This window comes from Cydia splendana, chromosome 2 (assembly GCF_910591565.1).
Source record: "Cydia splendana chromosome 2, ilCydSple1.2, whole genome shotgun sequence".
Classification (NCBI taxonomy): domain Eukaryota; kingdom Metazoa; phylum Arthropoda; class Insecta; order Lepidoptera; family Tortricidae; genus Cydia; species Cydia splendana.
In genome coordinates, this window is record NC_085961.1 from 24,100,485 (window position 1) to 24,128,327 (window position 27,843).

The 27,843-nt window shown below is 36.6% G+C and overlaps 1 protein-coding gene across 1 annotated transcript in view; it reads left to right on the forward strand.

The window, feature by feature from the left end:
* Nucleotides 1-27,843, forward strand: part of LOC134806023 (homeotic protein ultrabithorax) — a 210,180-nt gene that overhangs the window by 156,819 nt on the left and 25,518 nt on the right. Inside the window, exon 2 of the mRNA XM_063779231.1 lies at nucleotides 1,493-2,628. Coding sequence (XP_063635301.1) covers nucleotides 1,493-1,788 — 296 coding nt within the window. The 3' untranslated portion in view covers nucleotides 1,789-2,628. The remainder of the gene's footprint in view (nucleotides 1-1,492; nucleotides 2,629-27,843) is intronic.

Genomic DNA, 27,843 nt, shown 5'->3' on the forward strand with positions numbered 1-27,843 from the left:
AAGAATTAAACTGCAGAAAAACAGATCAAAATTGCTTCCAGGTTTAGGTACTAAAGACTCGACCTATCACGTCCAAGACGTCACACGACGAGTTCATAAAAATATCCTTTAATATCATTTGAAGTCAGTATCATAAAGTATCAGCCAATAAATATTTAATATGATTCATTTTAGCAACACTTCCTCTGAAGGTCTGATAGAAGGGTGCATAGAAAAGCTCCAAGGTTTAATAATAAATAAACCAACCGATTCAACGTAGTACCGATAGATATGGCACGATTTTAATTAACTCGCGCATACGAGTATATAGCCTACCGTATACCTTTTACATGGGGGAAAAAAAGGAATGATCCCAGCGTGCGACCTTTAGGTACTCCAAAGAGCACGCAACCCAGCGGCATGCAATGAGAGCTTTCTGTACATAATCAAGACGCCTCGGGTTCGTTTTTGGTTAGGGTTACCACGATATTATATTTATTATCTGTGAATGATGATGATTTGTGTTAGCATATGTAGGTACCCGCGTTTTCAAACGCATCTAATGATTCGATTCGATGAGAGCAATATATACTTAGTCGAATTGAAAATCGACTTTTCTATTTATTGGAAAATAGAAAAAAACATACATAGATTTAGAAGACAAAGTTTAGATGCCCTGGAAGCGTATCCTGATTGTTAAATATGATCTGCTAGTATCAAAAGTGACATTTCTTCAACGATACTTCTAATTTTGACACTGACAAAACTGTCGTGACATCGAGTTTCAAAGAAAGCGTGTCAAAAACATGACTTATTGGCTAAATAAGTTAGGGTAGGTAGATAATTCTAAATACAGAAAAAAGTAGGTAGATCACAATAAATTTTAGCTGAATGAAAAGGCTTAATTTTGTATATTTTAAGTAAGTACCTAATACTGTCAAAACTAAAACTTAACTGATATTTTTTCTGGAGCATGTATCAGCCCTGCAGTCGGTCGAATTTTCGCGAGTCGCGGCTATTGGCCCCACTTATCATGGCCACAGATCGAGTTCTTCGTACCGTTTCAATAGGCATTCAAGTATAGGGGTGGGTCGATAATGATTCATTATGTATTTGGAATTTTTGGACACGACACCAGCCACAGAGATACTCCGAAAACATTTTCGAGGTAGCTCCGAAGAAGCAATAAAGGCTATCGATGTGTTTTAATGTAGAGATACTTTGTACAGCCAGATTTATGTTCATCCTACGCTGCTTATGTTTCTTAATCAAGCCGGTATCTGCGGTCGTTTGGCGGCGCGCTAAAGGAATGGCCGCGCAGTTTATCAATATCGACGTTTGAACGAAATGAAGCTGTCGACACCGCCAATTGTAACGTCGTTTGCTGCGGCGACTGGCCCATCCAGCATTCAGACGCTTCTCAAAGCCACAACAACCCTTTCAAATGCTTCCCAGAATCTTCTTTAGTTAAATAAAACGATGATACTAATCTTGCTTCTTTTCTTTGTTACAGGCGCGAATGGCCTCAGAAGACGAGGGAGACAGACCTACACAAGATATCAAACGCTAGAATTAGAGAAGGAGTTCCACACGAATCACTACCTCACGCGGAGGAGACGCATAGAAATGGCCCACGCCCTCTGTCTCACGGAGCGACAGATCAAAATATGGTTCCAGAATCGAAGGATGAAATTAAAGAAAGAGATTCAGGCTATAAAAGAGTTAAACGAACAGGAGAAGCAAGCGCAGGCGCAGAAGGCGGCGGCGGCGGCCGCGGCCGCAGCGGCGCAGGGCCACCCCGAGCACTAGGCCGCGCCGCGCGCGCACGTGATATACCGCAGTCCGAACACTCCCTAGCTTTGTGTTTTGTAAATTGTTTGTAATTATTTTCGTTATCTACCTAAGTGTTGTTCGGTTGTTGTGATTATTTTTATTAGTTATTATAATAGACGCAATGTTTTTCTAATTGATTGAGGGAACAATAAACGGTTTAATGCTAGACTAGAAACGGGTCGTATTATTTTGTGTTTCGGGTTTTGTTTTTGTTGATTTTTTGTAATTAAAATATTTTAATTCGCGCTACAGTCGAAGATGTACGCGTATGGAAACCAGTGCAATTTGTAGAAATCTCTTCCGTGTTAATAGTGTAGGTGTATCGTAGTGCGTTCGACATTGCGACACTAGCGCCCCCAGCTCGGCGGAGTCTTCGAGACGAACTATATTATATTGTACAAATATGCCTACCAAAGAGACCCGGTCTCGTACCCTTAAAGCTAAGTAAAGAGTCGTAAGTTAAATTAATTACCTACCGCTATCGTGTCGTGTCGCGTAGTGTGACGGACTCGTGTGTGACAGTATCTCCGCGCCATGTACCCTTCAATACTCTCGCATAAGTATAGTGTAACGTGATCGTGTTCCTGCAGTTTCAACAGTCGGTGAAATTAAACAAATTGCCATAAATATAAGTAGGTATTACTTAGCCAATAGCGGTGTAAATAGTTAGGGTTACGTCTATATTAATGGAAGTGAGCAAAATGCGCCGGCGCCGCGGAATGAGCAGAAAAAGCTCCAGAGAGAGTGCGGGAGCGGCAGGGGCGAGCGAAGAGGTGCGGGGCGGGGCGCGCCGCCGGCCACCGAACAGGACCCTAGGTGAGTTTTTGCCAAAGTCCGCGACATTATTTATCGAGTGGAGACTGTTGCGAAAAACTGACTCGTCGCCGTCACCAGTCAACGCGCGACGCCATTTTTGAAATCGCCCAAGGGTGACTTCTTTGGTATAGCTGTTTTGTAACAATGTTTTAATTTACCGAACCCGGCTTGAAGGCTCTTTGATGTTTCCCGACAGTCTCCGCTTTTATAGAAGCGTGCAAAATGTCCGATGCCTATCATTCGATAAATGATTTCTAGTACAACTTGTGTAATCAATAAACTATCATTGAGTATAGAGCTGGCATTTTGCTCGTACAATATCTGTTGTATTCAGTAACTTTTATATCAATACATACGGTACGGGACCTACATTTCATTAAAAAACAACAGGAGGAGTTACGCAAGCACCTAAGATATAGTTATAATACTTCTCAATTATGCATAATGACTTCATTGACTTATCCTTGGCCGATGGGAAGGTCTATTAATTAAATTGGCTATAGTATAGTCCGTTTCATCTCGATACCGAATAAGGCGACCGAGAGTCAAACGCTCGCTAAAAACTGAATTCCACGATACGCTCGCGGTACGGTCCGCAAAAGAAAAATACAAATGCCTTTATACTCTATTTGGTTCGGTTCCACTGGGGGAAAATGCTGAATAGCATTATACATACGCGTCAACTCGTTAAATTAGGATTTGATAGTGACTTCTTTTGAGTAAAAAGAAAATAATTCCAATGTTTCCGTTTAGGCTATGGATTGCACACATTATGTAAAAATGGTTTGATAGTAGCGTTTTTAGATTGCAAAGATACAGGTAATCCTTAGGTTCTACTATTTTTATAGGTAAATCAAATGTGATCAATATGTCACAGGACTATTTTATTACTCAGTAACAAATCGCTACATTATTTTCATTGGATTTCATTTGTTTTTGTTATAGAACATAATTGCAGTTTACGTACCATATATGACCACAGTACTGATCGATACCATATAAGTATGTAATATTTACCTACGTATACCTTTTTTTTATAATGTTTTTTTAGGTAGCCAGCAATATGTACATAGCATTCATTTATACATACTTATTTGATGGTTTTTGACTTAAATATTAGGTAGATACCTATACTTATATAGGGTGAAAATAGAACTCTATATTTATTTGGGAAATCTACAATACCTACAATCTATATACAACAGTTGTAGTGTTGTAAATGAATGATCTGAACATTGAGATAGTAGTTACTACTATCTCAATGTTCAGATCATTCATTTGACGTTCCATATTCAATCTATTATCAGTATTCGAAGTGTATTTACTATCTTTCATGGATTATTGGCAATTTTAATACACCGACACGCAAAACATACATAAAAAAAATCTTCCTTATTATATATGCATATTTTGCTGTCTCTCCATTTATGAGTCGGCCATCTTTTCGGTCCTCGACCTGCGCCTGCCAATTCGACGATAGCAGGTAATTATTCGGGCGATACGAAAAATTATTGGTTGCCCTGATATCCACGTATCGCGAGAGGAGCATTTTTAAACGACTCAATTTTAGTGAGGTATTGCGTGCCAGGGTTTTATACTTATTTTATATCTACAACGTCCTAATAAAATATCTTTATATTTAATTTAGCCTTTTTGTAACTCTACGCACGTAAGTTTATGTTTATTATTAATTTTTTATCGTTCTAAATATTCCGTTGTGAATAACAGTATTTAGCGAGAAATAGTTTAAGCTACATTATGTAAAGACAAGACGCCAATGGGTGAATTTCGATTAAGAATAATGGCTACCGTTGAGCGATGTTTCTCACTTAATTATAGCATACCGAAGCGCAAACGTTCACAAGGCAGATGTGGCGGTAAAAACTGGAAGCCACCCTTATTATTCGACCATATGAAACGCATCTATAGCTCCTTAACGAAGTGTCTCATTTTTTCTTAAAGTCAACGGAGCAATACGTAAGTTTTTGTACATCAATTATGATCGTAATTCAATTTAATCAGCCCAGTACTCGATAGACATATTCGCGGCCTTTTTACTCGATGGATAAGAAATTTATGACTCGAGCGCCGCAACCCTGAAGGTTAACTGTTGAAAATTGCCCCGCAAAAGCAGATACATAATTATTTAAATTGTACATAAGCTGAGGTAATTTTTGCTATAATCGAGCTCATTATGATATTAAGCCTCGACACCGAAGATTCCCGAATTAATTAGAGATATACTGAATAATGTATGAACGATTAATCAATACGCGGAGTCTGACGGTTTTATTTTTATTAAGTTAAATTAATTTATATTCAGCCGTGGTTTCTTATTAAAATATGGCAATTTTATAAGGCTCCTGTCGCGGACCTGTTTGTAAAGGTTTACATGTAGGGCGGGCGAGTGGGGGGTGGTGGAGAGGGGGGTCACTGAGGCTCCGTATATCATTATGTACACGCGGGCAGCCGCGCAGCTGTAGCCAGATGAGAGATCTCCTTTCTTGTGCATACTATACATACTGCAGTTGAGGTAGGGCTGGCAAACCTTTATATTTAAAAGAGTTTTTCGTTGCGCTACACTTACGCTGTTTTTTAACTGAATGATAAACTTATGACATCAGTAGGTAACCGTATCGACTGCAGACGTCGATTCTGTTTAAAAAAGCTTTATATCTATACGCTCTCCAAATCAAAAACACTTTTTTTATCGTCTTTTGAGTCGCCTAAAAATAAAACTCATCCCAAGTGGTCAACCCTGCTTGCATCACAAAGAGCTCGTGTCTCGGGACATGCACACATACATTTCCAGATTTACGCGATACTCCCAACTACATTTATGACGTGCTATGATTGCCGGTCGTAAACTGAATGCGTAGACGCAGGGGCGTAATGCTAAATCATGATTGAGATGCGCTACGTTTCAATCATTTTGCGGTCAAGGTAATAGGGGTTTGAGTTTGCATTTTATATGTGAAATTGATGATCGTTTTGCGGCATTAAAAATGGTTTGTCAGTTCAGTACAGGTTGACTTTTTTACTCGTAGCATGGTCATATTTTTATAAAATTAAAGATAAAACATTTAAAAATGTGAAGGCTGTCTAAAGAAGGTCTACCTAGACACAAACAAGAGTACCTACATAAGTTAAGAAATAAACATTTTGTTATTGATATCTATTTTCTTTTAATCTGTCTACACCCACGTACCTATTCCCTTATAAATACAGGATTTTTTAAAGTTTACATAACAGCTATTTATTTACATTACATATGTATGAGAAATGCTGTGTAGTTAAAAGAAAACACGCGAACATTTCTTTTTTTGTATCCTCATGGCAAAAGGAAGGCATTGCAAACTATCCCATTAAAAATGGATTATTTTCAGTGTATTTTTTTTATAAATATCAATCGTGACAGGAGCTTTATTATATCTCCAAGCTTTTCAGCTTTCTCCAAGTGCACTCATTCTAATTAGATCTCAGGAAATTCGTTTATTCGCCAATAGGGTTCGAGTACGTGTTCGTGGGTCGTGAGCGATGGTATCGGCGACCTGCCCGCTAACTGTGCCTTGGGAACATGTCACAGGCCCTTTGTTTCCAATAATGATTCATTTGTTTACTTCCTGGGTTCAATATAACGGATTGTTGAATAAGGACTTGTTGACTTTTCAACGGGATTGGAACTGTTTTTTGGGAGTTCAACGTGAATTAAAACAGTAACTCAATTTATTTTTCATATGCATCTACTAAAATAGCGACGGAGTATTATGACATAGCTTACAATTTTGAGTTATTCATTTTGTCTATAACCGAACAAAGCTGATATTTTGTTACGTTCAAAATGTCACCCTGTAGGTATTTATAGACGGTACCTAACCCCTTATTGATCTAAGTCAGTCTACGTAACTGTCAGACGCCAACTACAGTACTAGATAATAGTCTGCTTGCAAATAGACCGAAGAGAGTCAGTAGGCTACCTTCTAAATTTGATGAAAACTCAAGCCCTAACAAATTTCTTCCAACTCATTGTCATACTAGCACACCATTGGTGTCTAAGGCACATGAGAAGCCTAAAGATGTTAGAAAAGCGGTAGTTGGCAAACAGAAACAAGGCCAACAACAAAAAATTGAAAAAGCACCATTACAAATAACACCTCAAAGAGTTTCACCAAGAAAAGGTACATTGCAGAAAGCAGTGCCACAAAATACTTCATCAGAAAAAGCTACCTCACAGAAAGTGACACCTCAAAAAAATCCTCAAAATCAAATACCCAATAAAGTTACACCACAGAAAACTAAGATCACTCAGAAAAAACTTGTACAAAAGAAATTAAGTGAAGTTGTGAAAAACTACATAGATACAAACTTAAATAAAAAACAAGACAGGGTAAGGCGACTAAGAAAACCTGTAGAATATAAAGAGGATACCCTAAGTCCTAAATTAAAGAGCCCTGAAAAGAAATCAACAAACACTGGAGATAAGAAAAATTTAAAAGCAAATTCTTCATTTAGAATTCTTGAAGAGAAAAAGTCGAAAAATGGTGAGCAAGACATTTATGAGTTCACATTTGATCCAACTGAAGAGCCTGCACCTCAAAAGAAGAAAAAGAAGAAACTTACTACTAGAAAACCGACCAAACCAAAAATAAGGGTCTATAAGAACAATTATGAGAAAAACATCGCAAAAGCTTTGGCAGACTTGAAAAATGTAGTTACCAAACATGCGTCTAACCTAACTTAGGCGTCTAAGCTTAGGCGTCTGCGTAAGTCTAAATTTTAAATTATTTGTTACTTAGACAGTATTGGTTCTTAAGCGTCGATAAGTCAAAATGACAGACAAAATCAAACGATTCATATATGTAGCTAGCTAATTCAGGCCAGTAACTCGTTTATGAATAACGCCATTCTATGCATTACTTACCTAATTTTTATTATACTGATAGTTAAATTTTTTTAGATGTCCCAATTGTAGGAGGAGCTCTCCCAATGTAACATTTGGACACCTTAAAAAATCCAACTAAATATAGGTTTGCTTTGTTAGTGCAACAAGTACACCATTATTATCCTTACACCCAAATACGCCATTGATATAATTGCAGTTAGGTATACTAAAACTGAGACATATAAGCCAATAAACCAACCCCAACCGTTATCTACCAACCCCCATAAACAACGGCCGCAATCCAAAATGTACTACGAGTTGCAAAATATCGGTTTCCACTCAAATTATAGTCGCGGATACCTACATATATAGCCACTTCGGGAATTGCGCGCTTTCAGGCGCTCTCGGTGACCCGAAATGTTAATTGTTGGGAAATAATCGTGGCGCTAAAATGCATAAGTTTATGAGGATATGAGCTTTGTTAGTTTGTATAATATGTTTATAGTTAAATATATCCATTTAATAAAATTATACACTGTAATATTTTGATGGTATTTAGGTAGCTGGATAGCTAGGCTAGCTAGTCTGCGAGTCGTGTCACAAGCTATTTTTTAAATCGTTTCTCTGATGTTCTTTGAAATAAGCTATAGGTAGGTACCTAAGATTTCATTTCATAGTAATTTCTAAGGGTCTTTTAACGGTTTTTTTTAATTTATCGTATTTCTTTGTAATGCGATTCGCTGGCGCGAGAGTCTATTTGGCTATTAAACTGTTGCTTAATTTTTACAAATAAAAGCTGTATTAACAAACTTAGGTTATGGATTTTTAGGTTTTTATACCAGTAGACAGCGCAATAGTCTTATGTTACGTACTTATATGCTTACTCATCAACAACATAAAGTCAGAAATGCTTTAATGCAAAGTTGGATATTTCAGTGGTTTTCTAATGGATAAACTTGAGCAAATTTAATCAACACGCTAAATTGCTGGCAGTTGAGTAGCTTCTCCGAACGTACTTACATACTTCCTGAACTTTGGTTTAAGTGTACATATATTTAACCTATGTGAAAAGAACATACCTAAGTTTAGTACAAGCCAATTTTATCATGAATTCATGAAACGCTGAAACATTTAAATATTGCACATGCACATAACGGACTAGAGTACAAGTACCAGGGTAATTTCCTAATAACTTGTACTTTAAGGGTAACATTCCATTTCTGTCCGAAGCTGCACCACTAGTAGGAACGCGTCGGTGTTATTGTCAATTTCCATAGTAAAATGAATGGTAGTGCTGCTATCGTTGGAAATGGACTGTCACCCTTAAGCGCGACTTGTTTGTTTCAGTAACGTCTAACCGTCACATTCCTGACAAAATGTATGGGATTTGACATTGACTGTCAGTTTTGTGACGATTGCTACCCGGCCGTTAATGGTACACAGTTAAGTGAAAATTCCCATCTACATATAATTATATTACTTTTAAGTATTAGGTATATGTGGATATAGTATCTGTAATTATTCTTATCTCTTTGGCCATGACTGCAAAAGTAAAGTAAATAAGCTAACAACGTCCAAAACAGATAGTAATCGACTAAGTAGGCATTCATTGTAATTTATTCTAATGCGTTAACTGCATAACACCCATTCATGGCCGATGTGACCATAGATAGTCATAATTGTAAAATTTTACTCATAAAACTAACAGCTCTAACCCAATCAAGTAATAATAATTGGATCAGATTCATTCATCACTCCAGTCCACCATTCATTTTGCACAATGGCGGAGACGCGGAGAGTAGGTAACCGTCATGCCCCTTTACAAGCTCTGAGGGACGTTGTAAAACTGACCAATAAAAGTTCATTATCCATTGGCTTGTTCGAGCTTCCAACTTTTATTAGTTTACGATGTCGTAAAACCACCTAGTTATCGCTGTGTGAAGTGGTGAAGTTTATTGAGATCGATTTCTTAATTAATCATGTTCGTGTTTCATTTGAGTAATCTATAAAATCTGATTCTCATGTTTCCTTAATTTTGCCAATTGTTATTACTTTTTGGTAGCATCGGTTTTGTCTCCAACTCTTTAAGTTTTAATTTTACGTAATTTTTAGGTAGCCGTAACCTCAGTATGATATTTTTCTTCAGATGTTGCAATTAGATTTGAACAATGTCTTATGACTTTTGTGATATATTTAGGTTCGTGTTACAAATAAAATTATGGATTATAAAGTCAAGTTCTACGATTTTTTGTGTATTTTACAATCTAACGACATATCTTTCTTTGCCATAATGTTTGTAATTTGTGTCCAAAGATAGTTAGAAAAAAATGTATACACACACAATATGGGTAAAACAGACAGCCCCATGTAAGTACAGAGCGTGCATGGAAGAAGAGGAAACATCAAAACACATTCTCCTAGACTGCAAACAGGTAGAAGTATACAGGAGCAAATACCTAGGGACTCCTTGCACACTAAAAGAGGCAGTTAGCAACCTGAAAACATTCCTAGCCTTCATGGAGGAGCTGGGGTGGTTAGAGTAGCGTTACCTCGTTTCACACAAAATAGGCACAATGGTTGTCGATTTACGGAAAAAGCCCAGAAGCACTAACTTTACTAGTCGTTATTTGATCATAATTCAGTTTTTTAGGCCACCATGAGAGTTCACCACAATTTAAGCGATGTTTACACGCAACGACTGCAATACATTGCGAATCTTATTTATTTTCCGTGTATTTTCCCAAGCACATTAGCAACAAACATCAAGTGCCGCTTAATGCACCACACAATCACGCAATACGCAAAAAAAAACTCGCTGAAAACCGAACAGTTAACACTCCAGTGACATCTAGTGGGCGTGGCGGCGTTTACGCTAACTACTGGCTGACATGCCCCTACGTGGCCACTTGGCATTAAAGAACTTCCGATAACTGGCCACTAGTTACCCAATGGCTCCAGCATATAATGATCATGATTGGTGGACTTGTCGTTAACAGTAATTATATATTTATTATTGAATGTATAATTTTCTGCCCCGGGACTTCGTTATTATAGATATTCATTTCGGAACCTGTCTCTATATTATCGGAAACGATTAAAAATGTCTCCGCTGGGTTTGCCTGTCGGGTTTAACCTACAATAATAATAGGTACATTAAGTACCTACCTTAAAACAAGGTAGGTAATTAATTTTGTTATTTATTTAAGGGGACCTAAAATAATTACATAGAAACAAACTCGACTATTAGGTATGTATTTATGATCTTATTATCTATAATAAGACCTACGAGAAATAAAGGATAATAATAGGTAGATAAGTAACCTGAAGAAAAGTAAATATGTAGTTTTGTATATTGTTTTAATTAAAACCTTGGCTAATTAAAAATATATTTTGGTCTCTAGATTATTTTCTAACCTCTTAATGTCATAGGGGAATTAAACAAAGTTTTCATACCTACAAATAATCTATACATAGATACATACCTACGAGTATATCTGCGGTAAGCCATTAATAGCGACTCGCAATATTGATTGGAAAATAAATTAGGTATACTCAATTTAAAAATAACGGAAATACACATTCAAAAAGCTATATTTGTCCTTTCCCTCCAACAAAACGATAAATTGTATTAATTGTGCTATTGCATGACAACTTGACAACCCAGCCCTACCGAAAATTCAGGCTTGGACGATACGCAAAACGCAAAGCGTTTTCACCAGAAGTTTTTGAGACGAGAGTAAATATGAAGCGAATAATATACTGTAAAATACCTAATCATTAACAACATATCGTAGTTTAAGTGCAATATTTCTTTATAAGTATCTAAACGATATAGTGCATAATTGTTTTCCTTCGTATTTTCTCGGAAACGTTCGTATTTGACATGCTACTTCAGTCAACGTCAGTAATTTTTGTATCGAGACTGACTGAAATAGCAAGACACGTTCGTACGTTTCCGTGAAAATACGAAGGAAAATAATTATGCACTACCTCTGTACCTAGTTTTCTTTATCTCACATCCGATGTCCAAGAAAACCTACGTAATCTCGCTTTATTTCCTCGCTTCTTTGATTTAATCTCCTCTTTACACAACAAAGTAATGTTCACACAAAAACAGACAAGTAAACAACACTAATAGTGCATGTCGCCGAAAATACAGGTGTTGAGCGCGCGCACTAAATAGACAATTGGCATAAATCAGCGGGCACGCATGCGCGAGGCGCACTCAATTAAGTGCCGCGATTTCAATTAAACCGTCCGGAATGGATTTACGGCTTTTCTAATTTATACACTTTTGCTTCGGACTCCGTATTGGTTCTGCAGCTGCTGTCGTTACAAACAAATAGTATCTCAGGGTTCTATCGTGTTTTTTTGTCATTATCATCTGAGCAACTATTTTTAACAGAGATGATGTTGAGCAAGTTTTTCATCTTGCTTGGGAAATAATCTTAGGGTCAAATTTTCAGTTACTACTCGTCCGATAACTATTCCAACGAATTAAGTTATGAAAATGATACATAGGTACTTTCTTTTGGTATCTTATATGGTCTATCTTTCGTCTTTACTCAATCAGGTCAGACTGAAGAACTAAATAAAAAGGGATACCTAGCCCTTTACCTACGGGCTATTGAATCGCTCCGTCACCGCCCAATACGGGCATGTTTTGGCGAGAGTCAGCGGTTAGGCATAATTTCACTTACTTGTAACTTTTGAAGTATTACAGCTACACACTTCAAACTTCACACACACAATAAGTATAATGTGTTTAATCAATAAATAATCACTTGGAGTAATAATATTCACAATTTTTTTCTGCTATCAAGCAATATACCAGTCACTAAGAGATTGAAGATTGTTAAGTTACTACTCGCGGATTTCACAAGTTTACGTTTAAGAACATTAGTTTATAGTATACTTAACACAAATAAACACTTAAATAACGATAATTATGAAAATAATGCATAAAAATCAATCACAAAAAACGTTGCACTAAAACAATTTGCCACTTATGGAAAATAGTGATGTGCGTCTATCGACGCATTTGTCGATATATCGATAACCTAGTAAATGTAAAACTGAAATTTAACAACTTATGATTGTGGTGAAATTATTATTAGGTACAATAGTACCTAATAATGATTTCATAACATGTTAAATTCCAATATTTTAACCAAAAACGGTAAAAAAACACTGAAAATAACACTCCAAACACTCCCACGCCGTACTCTCATATCGACAACAAGTCGATGAAATTTGAAAACAACACTATTGTCCGCCATATTGAATTCAATTATTAGCACCTCTGCAGTACGGCTGTCAACTCCAGTTGCCAGCAAAAAAGCGGTAATTTTAAAATTATGTTTATGTCAGAGCCATCTACCGAAATATTATGATATTTTTTTCTTTGTATCTATATTAATCACAGTGCATAATGTGACCGCTATTACCAAGTCACAAGGTCTCGTTTTGTTTTAAAAAAATGTTGAACACGACCATTACTTCGATCAACTATAGTTGACACCCGTACTGCAGCGGTGTTGCCTTACTGGCAACTCTGGTTGACACCCGTAGGTAAAGGACTAGTACGGTTATAAAGCATTTTTGACAATTTATAACATTTTTACATATCTACATACTTATCTCACAAATGACAACTTGTCTTTGCTTCACGACCTATAGTTACCTATTCAAAAGCATGTTCAATATACCTCTTAACTCGATCACGTATATAAAAGTCCATTAAACTCCTAGAGCCGGGAAGGGTTGAGCCCTTCAACTTTTTCCTCCCCGGCCGCGACCCCCATTCGTCTTGCGAGATATACGCTAATTTATCGCCGTACGCTCACGCGCGACAAAATTCCTTCCGAGATAGGTAATTTTGTCTGGTGTTATTAGGTAGGTTTTATATAGTATAATTTAATAGGTAAAATAAATATTATTATTATATATATAGGCAAATAAAGGGTACACATATTGATTTCAAGAAAAACTATGTCTAAAACGATTTATTAACTACGTACTACATATATACAGTCTGTGGCCTGTAATACGAGCAAAAAATTTAACTGTAGGCTGTACTCCTCATACTGACCAACATTTGATCAGCAACTTTTAAAAATAACTTGTGGTTTGATTTTTAATACACTTTAAAGTTAATTCTAAGACGCAATGTATTGCGAATTTTGTTATGTTTAAGGCGTGACAAGCAACGTCAATCACAATGATATGGCATGGCGATGGCGTCCATTGAAGATAATATTAATTTTGTATGAAAAATAGGGACTCTAAATACTTCATAATTTTTAAAAGTTGTCGAACAAAAGTGCAGTCGTCGTTTGAGGAGTACAATCTATGTTTTAATTATTTGCTCGTATTACAGGCCACACCCGGTATATACAAATTTAAATAAAGGCTTCATCAAATGGTTAGGTACTGTTAGCTATCAAATTCTCTTGCGCTCTTCATTATTAATAATATCTTTATCTAAAATATTTTCTTATTTTATACACCTCAAAGCAAACTGAATTAGAAGCTATAAAAACCTCAAATGCGTAACGAAACGATTACGTATAATCTAATTAGATTTCCCTTACGAGTGTGAGAAAAGTACCAATCAAATAAAATATATTTTCTCATAAGACTATTAATGATCCAACTGGTCTTTTATCTATGACTGGTTATTAGTCTAATGAAGACATTTAACTATATACCTGTATTTATGGTATTGAGTAACTAATTAAGAGTCTTTAATTAACTTTTATAATGTTATATATTTGCATAAAATATGTGTTATATCGTTTGTGAGCTACAACATACCTAATGGACCTAAAAACTAAAAAAAAAATATTAGACATCAATATTGTTTAAAGTACCTACGTATATAATCTAGGTAATTCTTTTAATTCGCTACTTATAAGAAAGAATATCTTATTAGATACTGCTGCATATTGGCTTATTAGTGAAGGGTGGATCTAATAAGACCCGTTCTTAAAAGGGATGCTGCAGGGATACCACACATTTCATTCTCGATTCTGATTCACTTAAAAATGTGCTAAACTGCGAAAGTGGAAAATATGTACACTATCAGAATAATCGAACTAAAAGCAAACTTGGGTGTTTTCTTATTGCAAAGTAGGTATAAAAGGTCATCTTTCCTGATACTTGTCATTTACCCAAAATAACGAATATACCCAAAAATACTTGGAATATTTGCTGTCCGAATGTTACTCAAGAGCTCTTCCTATAAATCGGATACCTTAAAAATTCTAATTACCTACTTATATTTAAAATATTCAAATTACTGCGCATAATGGCTATTTAGTCGTATGACCACATACTAAATATATAGGTACGTAGAGCAGCGCATTCATTGGCCTGCTTTGACTTAACGTCGTTCGTGCAGGGATTATTAATACCAACACCTCATAGCTCACTCGCGCTAATTATAATAATACATTATAAGGGCATGACGGTATTCGAAATGGCGGCGGAACTTTGAAGCAATGTAAAGAGAAAAAATATAGAACGCAACTATAGCACCTAATCCAATGATACGAGAGTAATATAATTGCGCAATCACATGTGTGTAGAAAATACTAAACCTATTTTCTTTTGTTTTCGACGTATCAAGAATTGATCAAAAACTTATTGGTTGCACACATGACTGTATATCTGATTGATTTACCTATTTACCTACAGACCTTACGTATTTTTCCGTTTTAAAAGTTGAGAACTTTTATTTGTTCATTGGCCTTTCCAGAAATTACATATTTTGTTTAGAAGCTAATCGGGAAGGTCTAATCATTGATAAGCCTCGAGCCTTCTGAGTCCGACTCTGTTAAAGACTCAATTCAGTTTAAAGGCTACAATAAAGGATGACTCACGTTAGACCGAGCCGTGGCCGGGCCGGAGCTAATATCCGGAGCTTCGTTTTCTATGGAAAGCATCACGTGATCACCTGTCATGTCATATAAAAATAAGCCCGGAAAGCTCCGGCCCGGACACGGCCCGGTCTAACGTGCGTCATCCTTTAAGCTTATTTTCTCTACTGCCACCTGTATTGAGTCGTAGTTGAGTCTTATTGAGTTGCGCTTAAAAAAGACTCAATAAAAAATTACTAGAATGTTTTTACCGCAGTCTCGTAAAAACGAGTCGAGTTCTTCAAGTTTAGACTCAAAAGACTCGAGTTCCTACCGAGAACCGAGTTCGCATAGTATCACTGCAGCACCAACTCAACCAAATAATTGCTATTCTATTCACACTAAGAGGGTGATGCGAGGCCGATTTATCCCCCGAATTATTTCCTTGTTGTTTTATTCGGGGATTTGTCACTTCCCCCGCTTTTATAATTACCCAGATATCGGGTAACTTTTCAGATTGGATTTATGTCGGAAACTTTTGGGTTAGGTTTTTGGTGGATTAGTGTTGGTAACTGTGCGGATTTGGGGTATATTATGTGGGCGGTTTAATCTAGCTTTATGATTGCGTTGTGATAGTTGTTTCAGTAACTTAGTTGCTTACAATTACATAAATTATATAAAAAGTATATGCTTACATAGTTAATGTATAGTCTGCATAGGGATTAATATTAAGGTAATTAATTACCTTAAGAATGAGACAGGAATAATAAATGTAAATACTGTGGAGTAAATAAGTATTAGGTATCTAGGTGTGGATTTAATGGAAACCTTACGATAAAGTATCTATCTAAAAATATTAAGAACGGGTCACTCACGTATTTTAAGTCCAAAAACGCTCGACATGTGAAAATACGTGAGTGACCCGTTCTTAATATTTTTAATGTCTGTGTCTCACGGAAGTTTTGTTATTAAAAAGTATCTATCTACTCATGAGATGTGCTGGTTTCATACGCTGGTTTAAAAGCGTCGTTCTTATATTGTAGTAACTAGGTGGAAACTAAATGTAACGTTAACTGTATTGAGAAGCTAGTCCAGGGGTCACCAATTAGTTTCTTCAGGGGTCCGATTTTTTAAAATAATGTGACCATCGCGGTCCGTTTCTACTTGAGTTTATTAAAATTAATTATATAATTATAATATAATATAATAATAAAATTATATAGGTCGGCGGTCCGCATCCGGACCGCGGTCCGCCATTTGGTGACACCTGAGCTAGTCTGTTGAATTGCATCCCTATGCATTTGAGATAACTTCGAAAGGAGGGAAATTTCGAAAATTCCTAATATCTACTACACTAGAAGCATTTTCTATTGTAGCAACAGTAAGCAAGATAATCGTTGCAGTAGCGTAAGCGCCACTTGCATTGTCCCACTAACCGGTTAAACCGTTAACCCAGTGTCAAATTGTACTGGTAACCATGGTAGCTCCAGGTTTTACGGTTAACCCCGAGTTAGTAAATTAAATATGCAAGTGGCGATAAGTGTTGCTACAGCATGAAGCTTTCGAAGCTACCCCAATGCCCGTTACCTATATAAATTAGAGCATAGAAACCAGGAAAGATTTCCTCAAAGGATAACTTCCTAGGTATGCAAGATAACGTTAAAAGAGTAATAAAGTGAAGTTACCCATTCCTTGCATCTTTATGGTGCGTGAGATAAGATGGAGGTGTTTTCTTCGGGCGAAAAGATAATAATTTATAGCACTTTCATGCCATTTGGACACGATTATTAAGTACCTAATCTATAGTCAGTATTGCGGCTTTTTGTATGAATAGGATGGGTTTATTAAGGCTCAATCAATGTTTCTATAAGTAAGTACATTATTAAATTGCATACTTATATTTCTTACCTACGCATCTACGTCTAACTGATGAGAGTGTAAGTTTTTGTATAGTACCTACTATAGCCACTTTACTGTGTGCAATGCCTTAGGTAAATAAATAAAATAAGAGTTCCGTGAACAAAGTTTTGTCCATAGCTCTAAAAATAGGTACGTATTTGCTCAGACTCTGGCTAAGACCAAGCTAAATCTGCACCGACTTGACAAGAGACAAAATTCTTATTCCTACAAAAAAACCTATAAAAATCTCTACTGTTTGTCAGTGGAAAGTTAGAAATTGTAATATCTACAAAGAAATTAGACATAGCAGTCTATGTATAGTTATTGGCCACTACACCCTAGACATATGTTACTTTAATGCTAATGCCAAGTTTTATGTTATACAGCAAGTCGCTTTAAAATGAGAGCGTAAACTTTTCGATCGTTCAGGAACGGCTTTTTGGCCACATGTTCATGTGACTCTTAATAGGGAGTATTACTGCAATGTTCTGCCGCCAGAGTGCAGCACTAAGCTAGCTAGTAATCCATAGAGTAACTTATACATACTGTGCCTTAAACTGTTTTTTGACAAGTTTTCACAGACAATAAAATATGACATTGATGCATCAAGGCGGTTTGTTAACAAAGGCCTACCGAGAAACGCGAATATCGAAATTTAATTATCTGCCTCTTTATCGCTCGAATATGCAAGAGTGATAGAAAGGTTAGATAACGAAATTTCGATTTTCTTGTTTCGCGGTAGACCCCCACATTGTGATGGATAGTACGCAGAGTTTTGTGTAATACCTATTCCCTATTCGGGCTATTCGGGATTGCCTTCTGTCAGTGGCAATCCTTGTCAAACAGAAACGTTGGCAGGTTAGATATTCTTATTGGGTAGGCTATTACGATAATCTTTATCCCCGGGAACAGTTTTGTATCATGATTCATGATTTGACGGCCACTTCATAGACACCCGATCACTTTATCTTTCATGGCGGCTGCCGTATTAGTAGTAGCTAACGGTAACTATTGAACCTTAACAGGTGTAAAATATCATAGCTTTTATTATATCTAGATTGGGAGTGCTCAAGTTATTTCTAGGTGCAAAACGTAATAGACTAGATTGTTAGCGGTCTAGCTAAACTAGGAATACTTAAGTCCGTCTAAGGTAACTTAGCATCGATTTGATAGAAAATAGTGAAGGAGTGTCATTATAAATGTTTTCATAGAAATTTGTCATTAATGATGACAATCCACACTTTGGCATTACAAATGGCTTGGTTTGGCTCTACTTTACTGTTTAAACTTACTTGGCTGTTTGCTGCAATGTTTTTTTAGTTTGAGACTTTCCAAATGTCATAATTCTTCATATAACATTAACTGTTTCTGATTATTCATTTAAAATGACAAAATGTGACGTCGTTATAAATTCAAGTTTGTGTTATTCACATTTGTGAGGTAATTTTCAAGTTTATATGTGAGCTTCGTTTATTGAAACAGTAACAAAATACACGAGAGCCATAAATACTCGTAAGTATATAAGATACCTTGGTACGATATTAAAATACAACTCAATGCTAGAGACACTTGCGTCACCTAGTGACGGAATTAGTAATGAATGACAAAATGGTTTATGTTTATAAACAAAACACACCCACATATTGCATTAACAGGCCTTGAAAACGAATTTTAGTAACTCACAGATTACTTTTATGAACTACAAAACATTTGTAACACAAAACAAATCATAAAATGTTTCCAGTTTTGGAATCGCGTCATAGTGGAGGCCTAAAAGTTCGGGCGTTCGCCGATAGATGTCGCGTATTTCAATGTTTGATAACGCCACCACTCGCCGGCGGCAGATTGGTGTAACTAACGAGTAGAGCCCGTGGAGCCGGGACGCGTCGAGCGAAAATGTTTATGATGCAATTTACAGTTCGTATATTGCGAGCCACTTCATATAACACGACAATACACTTCTGAATTCTCTTTCTTTGTTTGGTTTGGTTTATTTTAACCCGGCGTTTTGAGAATTGTGTTTCAGCCTGTTTGTCGATTTAATAGATAAGATAGCCTCATAGAACGTGCATAGATTTTAGGCGTTGCATTATCTTTAATTTGTAAAAAAAAAAATTAAATACCTACGAAATATTTTTAACATTTAGATAGGAAGATATGGTTTCATTTTACGGATTAGTACGAATTGCTAAGCTTTATTCGTAAACTAAGGTTTAGTTTAGTAGGTACTTACTTAAATAATGCTTTCATTAGTTATAATTATGTACACTTATTTTAGCAACACTTGTAAAAAAGCTTCGGAACAAAGTAGACAGGTATATAAAGAACTAAATAAAAAATATTTCGTGCAATCACGTAATTCCCTACATTGCCGCAGAACAAGCATCGTCTTCATTGAATCCAATAAAATCAACTGCAGAGGCTACACTAGCGGCATCAACCGAACCCATAAAGCATCGTACTTTACGACGTGACGACCTCAAATGGCTCATAAAAAGCTTCGCGCTCTTACTCACAGATGGCGCTATGCGAGTTTGAGCGACGCGCCATCTATACGCCACAGGTATGAGTTGTGAGAACTTCAAGGGAGGTCATGGTTTTATTGGGTTATAAACGTTACGAGTTACGACCGAGCGTAGAATATGGAGATATCGGAGGGCGAATGGGCGTGTAAGACAAGAGAACGACTTTTATTGTTTGTAAATTGGCTGTAAAATTATGAGTTCGCTCGTATTGTGCGTAATCACGGCGATCAGCTGTTATTTTATGGGATAAATCACTTTATTGCCGCCAGTGTTGGTTTATGGGGCTATAAAGCTTCATTCATGATGGCGCGTGTCACTTAGCGTTTAGCTGATGGTGATGGGCAAAGAGTAAAGTAAGTAATATAGGTAAAGAGAGCCCTCTTGAAGCATTTTATGGAAACTCATTTGAAAGCGCCATCTCTGATTCTCCTCCGAAACTAAGTATGTATGTGTGCGTGTACAACTACATATGCATCCATATGTGTACTTTCGTCCCACATAATATTAGGTCTACTTGGTCGGTTTACAAGTCCATTTTTTGATTGGTTTCTTGTAACAAATAACTGTAATTGTTTACAAGAAGTCAAACAAAAAATGTACTTGTAAACCGCCCAAGTAGACCTAACATTGTATCCCTATGGGTCGAAGCGTATCCGCAAGGGCCCCCGAAAACAATAAGATAAGATAATAAGATAAGATAAGACGTAACATTATGTGGAAAACGTTAATGTTATCAATAATGGAATAGAAAAAAAACAGAATATTAAAGTAAATATGTTTATTACTTTCATTTTGTTGATAGCGTAAGTAATACAATAAGTGTAGGGAAAATAGTAACAGAGACAATAGAATAAGTGTACTCGTAAAGAAGCAAACTTGTTGTTTACCTCTCGTGCTTATATCGAGGTCAAAACATGCGAAATATTCCAAAATTACTAGTGTATAGAGAGATTTAAAAAGTGGAATCTTGAGCGTTGCAGAGTCACGAGAAGCGAGCAAACTTTGCTGCCTAGAGTAATACATGTTTTACACCACATTATCGCTAGGAAAGTACAATTTTTGGTAAATAATAGAAAAGAAAGCGTGTGGTGAAAAAGCATTCACACACAAGAAAATACATGTTAATAAGACAATTTACTACGAATACCTAATAGAGCCTAAAAATATGCGTTATACCAGTGCCAACTCAATTTATTTATTTATTTTTGTAATGTTTATGTTTGTTGTAATATGATTGTGCTGCACGTTTAGTTTCGTCTTCGTCATCATTATAATTTATTTTACCACATAATATGCGATTAACTGATCTGCACCAACTGTACAGTTGTATTTATTGTAGTGTTTGTGAAATACTGGGTCAGTTTATCTTTATGTATAAAACATTTAAAAGGATAATCAGTTCGCATTTTTGGAATGGAGCGAGTTATAATTGTTTAATAAAAGCGCTTTAAAGGCGGCTTCAAACGCCGTAGTATTAGGTGCGTTGTTTCTTGCCCCATAGCTGCGAATGTTCCCGAAAAAGATTTCTAAGGGATCCTGATTTAAGTGTCGGGTTAATAAAATGTCAAAACCGAACTTTTCCGACAAAACTGTCCATATTCTTTCTACACCTTCTATAGTTTTAATAAAATTAATAACAGATGGGACGGTCTGTTCGAATTTTCGCCTTTTATTCCCACTCATTTCTTGTTTTTTTTATAAATGTTACTGTCTTTAAAATTGTTTTACAGCCTTGCCATAGTTTATGATGTGGCGAATTCCGCTTCACGCATCCTATGTATTTTTTTCCGTTAGGAATGCTTATGGTATTTCCATTCAAGCTGTCGAATAGGTCGTCGAGCATCAAAGTAATGTCAATTAACTGACGACAATCCTGAGGCAGATCGCCACTGGCCGATAGGTGTTCAGCGGCTACATGCAGCTACGCTGTGGCTAAATAATTGGGTCGCTAATATGACTCGCATTTTTTGTTTTTTTTTTGTCGATTAACATGCTCTTCGGTCAACTTGTCCACTAGCCGTAGTTCTCTATATGTTAGGTCGGAGGCATATAACATTTCATAATATTGCCACATCACTATTTTCTCTTGCCCGTTTGTGACGTAGCGCATGTCCTTGGAAAGTAAATTATTCCTGAGTCCCTTCATTAAATGGGGAGTGTCATAAATATGGATAATGTTTTTGCCATTTATTTTAAAGTGTTCATATGGTGACTCCTTCTGTACCTAGCTGTTTATTTTCTTTTTTGTGTCATTTACTAGTTCCCTGATGGCTCCAACATTTACTTGGCTCTGATCACAAACAGTGTTCACGATTATGAGACCGGATTTTTGTGCGTGTTTGATAACATCCACAATATTTTTTTTTAAATTCCTTTTTCTGCAAACCTGTCGTAAAATAGTAGGCAATCGGTTGCTTAAAATTATGTTTCATTACTTTTACCATAAATACTAAGGCGTGGTCCGCAAACGCCTTGTCACGGTTGCAAGCAAAGACTTCCATTCTATCCTTTTGCGCATTATAAGAAACCTGCGGTTTTAAAGACATCTCGTCGAACATGAGGCTGCATAATCTGTCAGATAGGTTTTGCTTCGCAACAGATTCCTTATTTTTTTTGAAAATTATAGGGTTTATCCCCGATCTAAGTTTTATCTGGCCCAGATAAGCGCTTCATAGCTTTTGTAGATGGCAACGTAAAATATTTATGAAGTAATGCATAGCATTTCGGACTCTTTTTGTATACGGTTAATGATAGCACCTTTTCTTCAACAGTGAAGCGTCGTCCTTTTGGTGTTTTTTTCGCTTGCTGCTGCATCTGCATAAATAGTCGCGCTGGTTTTGTCATGTTATTTACAATATCCTGGAATGCAGGATTGGTTGTGAGGTCTTCGGCATTTGCCAGCCTCGCTGCAAATGACTTAGATTTTTTCTGTAACCTTAATATCTCCGTACGTAGCCGCTTGATTTTTGTACGCAGTGAGATTGATTCTTCTAAGCTGGTGCTAGATGATTTTGTTTTCAGCCCATCTGAAAAACAAAACTGAATGTGTGAATTTGGAAGCATGGTTAAAATAACAAACCGCACTGTTACAATAGAGACTATTACTGCCATGTTCTGCCGCCAAAGAGCAGCATTAATTTGTTTAGTAAACCATAGAGCAGTGGTTCCTAACCTTTTCAGTTCGGTCACCCCTATGACTAACTAGGGAACCTGATATTAGGTCAGCTTATTACCCCCGCAAAATAACAGGTTTACCCCCACGGGGGTAAATACCCCCAGGTTAGGAACCACTGCCATAGAGTAACTTATACATACTAGGCCTTAAACAGTTTTTTGACAAGTTTTCACTCTGACATTGATGCACCAAGGTGGTTTGCTTACAGGTGGCCTACCGCGAAACGTGAAAATCGGGATTTCTTTATCTGCCTCTCCATCGATCGAATTAGCAAGAGTGATAGAGAGGCAAAAACCGAACTTTCGATTGTCGTGTTTCGCGGTAGGCCATGTGATTGACGTAGTTTGTTTACTGTATGTGCTAGTGGTGCCACCTACGCAGAGCTTTGCCTAATATTCCCTATTGTACTATTTATATGTTTATTGTATGTTTATTGTGTTTATTAAAAATCAGTTTAAGATTGAAGAGGTAATGAGGGTATGGTCTAGGGTCGTCCCATTCGTTTTTCATCCAGTTATTAAATTAGTCCTATTCTGCTTTCGTCACCCAATCTACATTCGTCACAATCGTCGGTGGCTTTCAATGTAGAATGAGTGACCAAAGCAGAATAGGGCTAATTTAAGAACTTGACGAAAAACGAATGGGACGACCCAAGACGATACCCTCATTACCTCTTCTATCTTAAACTGATTTTTATGAAATTTGGTACCAATAAAGATAGTTTTCTGAGTAGGTACCGAGACTACCGAGGAAGGACAAAGGATAGCTTTTATTTCAGATAAAAAAGGAAGCTCCGTGGAAGTATGTGTGGGTAATCTATGTATAATAAGCAGAACAAAAAAAGGGGAGATTAAATAGTTATTTTTTATTTCCCCAATATCGCAATAAGTATCTGGGGGCACGGCAGTGCCCCCGCCGAGTCGAGCAAAACAAAGACGCACGGCCGTACCATCCTTTTCCCGAAGCGATTTTGTGCTGGCTAAAGCTAGAACTCTGAATTTTCAGTGACATATAGGACTTAACATGCTTTACATATATTCTCAAAAACATTCAATTTGAACTTGTAGTTTAAGAATTATTGTACGTCAATGTTCTACTAATATCTACTATTGTCCCTCTTTTTTTGTATATTACTTTGGATATTTTTTGTGTGCATTACACGCTTCCAATACATTTTTCTAGGCATCATGACGAATGAGATATTACACGTATTTTTAGGAGTAGTATCTCTATTTTTCACTGTTTTCAAGATCTCGAACAGACTAAAAAGGTGAACAAAAAGTAAACTACTCATTTATCATGATAATGTTATGTATAAATGTAAATATACCTTGACCGCCCAAAGCACCGGAGCCCATTTAGATTTGCTTATCACGCTGTAATTATGCTCCATGATTACACCGGCGCGAGCTTGAGCAGCACTCGTATCTTGAGTTTAGCTGAAAAAGTATTAAGATTGTTTTCATCTATCCATTATCTATACCTACTAAATAAGTTTTTGGCAAAAATCTCTTTTTTGGTACAAGCTTTTATCGCTGACTGTACTTTTCTTACGACAGACAACTAATACTCATCGAGATAATTCTAAAAACCCCTAACACAGTTCCTACAGTTCCACAATTAGGTTACGTTGTTTCATCACAGAGTTCCTATGGCCACCTCCTGTCTCCATCATCAGATCAGCTCGATGGTACCATATATATTGCATTGTCATCCGATTTATACATGCATGCAAAATTTCAGCTCAATCGGAAACCGGGAAGTGGATCAAATTTAACTTGCAAGATTTAATTACACACAGACAGACAGACAGACAGACAGACAACGGTCAGGTGAAACTAAATAAAAGCTTGTAATAGTTATTCTGTGGTACAGTGTTGAGTAAGGTACGGCTAAACCGGAAATAACTGAATCGAATTTGATGAAATCTGCTCGTACTCTGAGGCTATGGCTGTGGATAATGTCTCTGCCCGCATAGAGCTGGGTGCGCCTCATGCTGCCCTCCAGTCGCTATTATGTGTTTGGGATGAGGTAGTCTGTCACTCATGAAACCATGACATTAAGTAACATTTCTATGAGAATGAAATAGAAGGCAACTGCTAGAATACTCTCCTTCACATTCCATATTTTAATTGCTTAATTTTACAAAAAAAACATGTACCTTTACAAGCAATTAAACAAATTTTAGGTAAGTACGTATTATCATAGACAAATATAGTAAGACAAGAGTGCTCACTCCATACATCAGTTTTGGTACCAAAAATATTAGTATTTTCATAGTCGACATCTAGCATCGAGTAGCGGAATTATCAGTACTGCTACTTGACGATAGATGTAGCGGCGACCGTAAAGTCTAATGCTCAACAATTTTCAGCTAATATTATAAACTGATTAACCGGAACTCTATTTTCAACCCCTTCCGCTTCTAATATTAGTTGTAAATTGTTGTTCAATAAAAATTTCGTTGGTCGGCACTTGAGAGACATTTAGTATCGAGTAGCGGTACTGATAATTCCGCTACTCGATGCTAGATGCCGACTATGAAAATACTAATATTTTTGGTACCGAAACTGATGTATGGAGTGACCACTCTTTGTCTTACTATATTTCTCTAAGGTATTATTTAAGCAAAAACCTACCTGCGGAATTGCTTTCTGTTGGTGTACTGACACTCTGAAACTGCAGAAAGAAGGCGGCTTGAGGCATTTCAAAAACATCTGAAAAAATCATTTTTTTATATAAATAACGTTAGAAAAAGAGAAACTGTGGCGATTAACAAAAAGACGGTGGTAGCCTGTTCGGTAAGGGAAATTATCGCTTACAAACAACAAATACAAACAAACAAACTTTCAACCCCTTTTTTCATCACCTTAGGGGATGAATTTCCCAAAATGCCGAAATTAATTTTCTTGTATTTTAATAATATATCTTTTTACGAAGTTTGAAATTGCTAGCATAAAATAAAACTTGAACCCCATACAAACTTTCATCCCTTTTTAACCCCCTTAGGGGTTGAATTTCCAAAATCGCTTCTTATCTCTTGTACAGTTTATAAATCTAACCTGGTGTGCAAATTTCAAAAGTGGCTGTGACATACGGACGGACGGACGGACGGACGGACGGACAGACGGACAGACGGACAGACGGACAGACGGACAGACGGACAGGCGGACAGACGGACAGACGGACAGACGGACAGACGGACAGACGGACAGACGGACAGACGGACAGACGGACAGACGGACAGACGGACAGACAGATAGACAGGACGAACCTATAAGGGTTCCGTTTTTTGCCATTTGGATACGGAACCCTAAAAATATAATATAAAATATATAGATTACCCGTATTGGTTGGTAATGCAGCCTGCTGTGGTGCTTCATTAGAAACTTGTTGTAAGTTTGAGGTAGAGGCTTGTTCATTAATGTTTGGCTGAGTAGCATGCGAAATTTCCGAGTTGTCAACATGCCTTTGTTCTGTAAAAAGGTAGAGAGGTTGGCTGGTGCGTTAATGGACGGAATAGTTCATATGACAGAATTAGCTACGTTGACCTTATTTCTGTCAGCAGTACATTGCAAGTAATGGCTTCTTTTCTCTAAATATCCCTATAAAAATTATGCATACTATTAGTACTATGCCTTATGGGACGGTCGAAGAGATAGTTCAGATCCGGAAACCGCTATAGAAGACGGATAGGCCTGAGGCCGACAATCCCTTTTCACGCCGAGGTATGTATACTTAGTGCTTTTCTCAAACATGCAATGAAATAAATAAAATAAAAAATCCACGAAACCCAAGTTTTATTTATAGAAAAAACTAAAAGTAAACTACACCTAAAATATAACTAACACGTACCTATATCTTTATCACGGGTATGTTTTACACGAGTCGTGTATTTTTACTACCCGTATATTTTCAATTGTATCTTTGATTTGTTCGCCTTGTATCCGTCTGACTGTCGTTTTTGTCATATAAGTTTACATAGTCTTTCATGTTCATATCATGTTTCACATACATAGTTGCTTTATGCATGGAGTAAATAAGTATAATTTCCAGTGTTGACGATTTTGTAGTTACTTTCATTTCTTTAAAATATGCCACAAAACTTTCTAAGAAACTGTAAGCCACTTTCCTTAGTTTCTCAAATAATAAAATTGCCATAAGCAACCATATACATACTTCGTCTTTGACTTGGCGGCAGAGCTGGTAGCAAGTTATTTAAAATCAATTCTGCTTACGCTCCCAATTCCAACTCCTACGATTACAATTAATATTAATTTCATTATTTCGTCGGAACTCATATTAAAGTAAAAAAATCAACAACGCACCATAAATCCAATAAAACAGAAATACAGAATGAATGAAAACTTTCCAACTTTGCCTCCATAACAATAAAAAAAAAATAACTACGCGTGTTTGAGTAGACCGTCTTACCGCTAACGTTTAGATGAAATATTTTATATGTTTTTATTTGTGTAGTTAAATTTATAATTTAAAATTATAGAATTTCGTTAATAATGTATTATTTATTATGTTCATGTTGATTTTACACAAATAAAACTGCAAATTATAGCAAACATTGTTTTTTTTTTATAGGCGTAGTGGCAGAGTGTCACTGTGTCATTACGAACCATAAAGTGGTAACAGACTATCGCACCACACCAAGGTCATTGTGCGACGCACCGATAAGTAAGAGCGAGAAAGAGATATCGCTTTCTGTGTGTTACGGCCAATAAAGCAAATACTGCCTCTAGTTTTTTTTTTATGGATGAATGCCACGATGCTGAGCGGCTACCGCGAAAACCGAAATTGTCAAATTGCGGGGAACTTTCTCTTTTACTCCAATGAAGGCGTAATTAGAGTGACAGAGAAAAA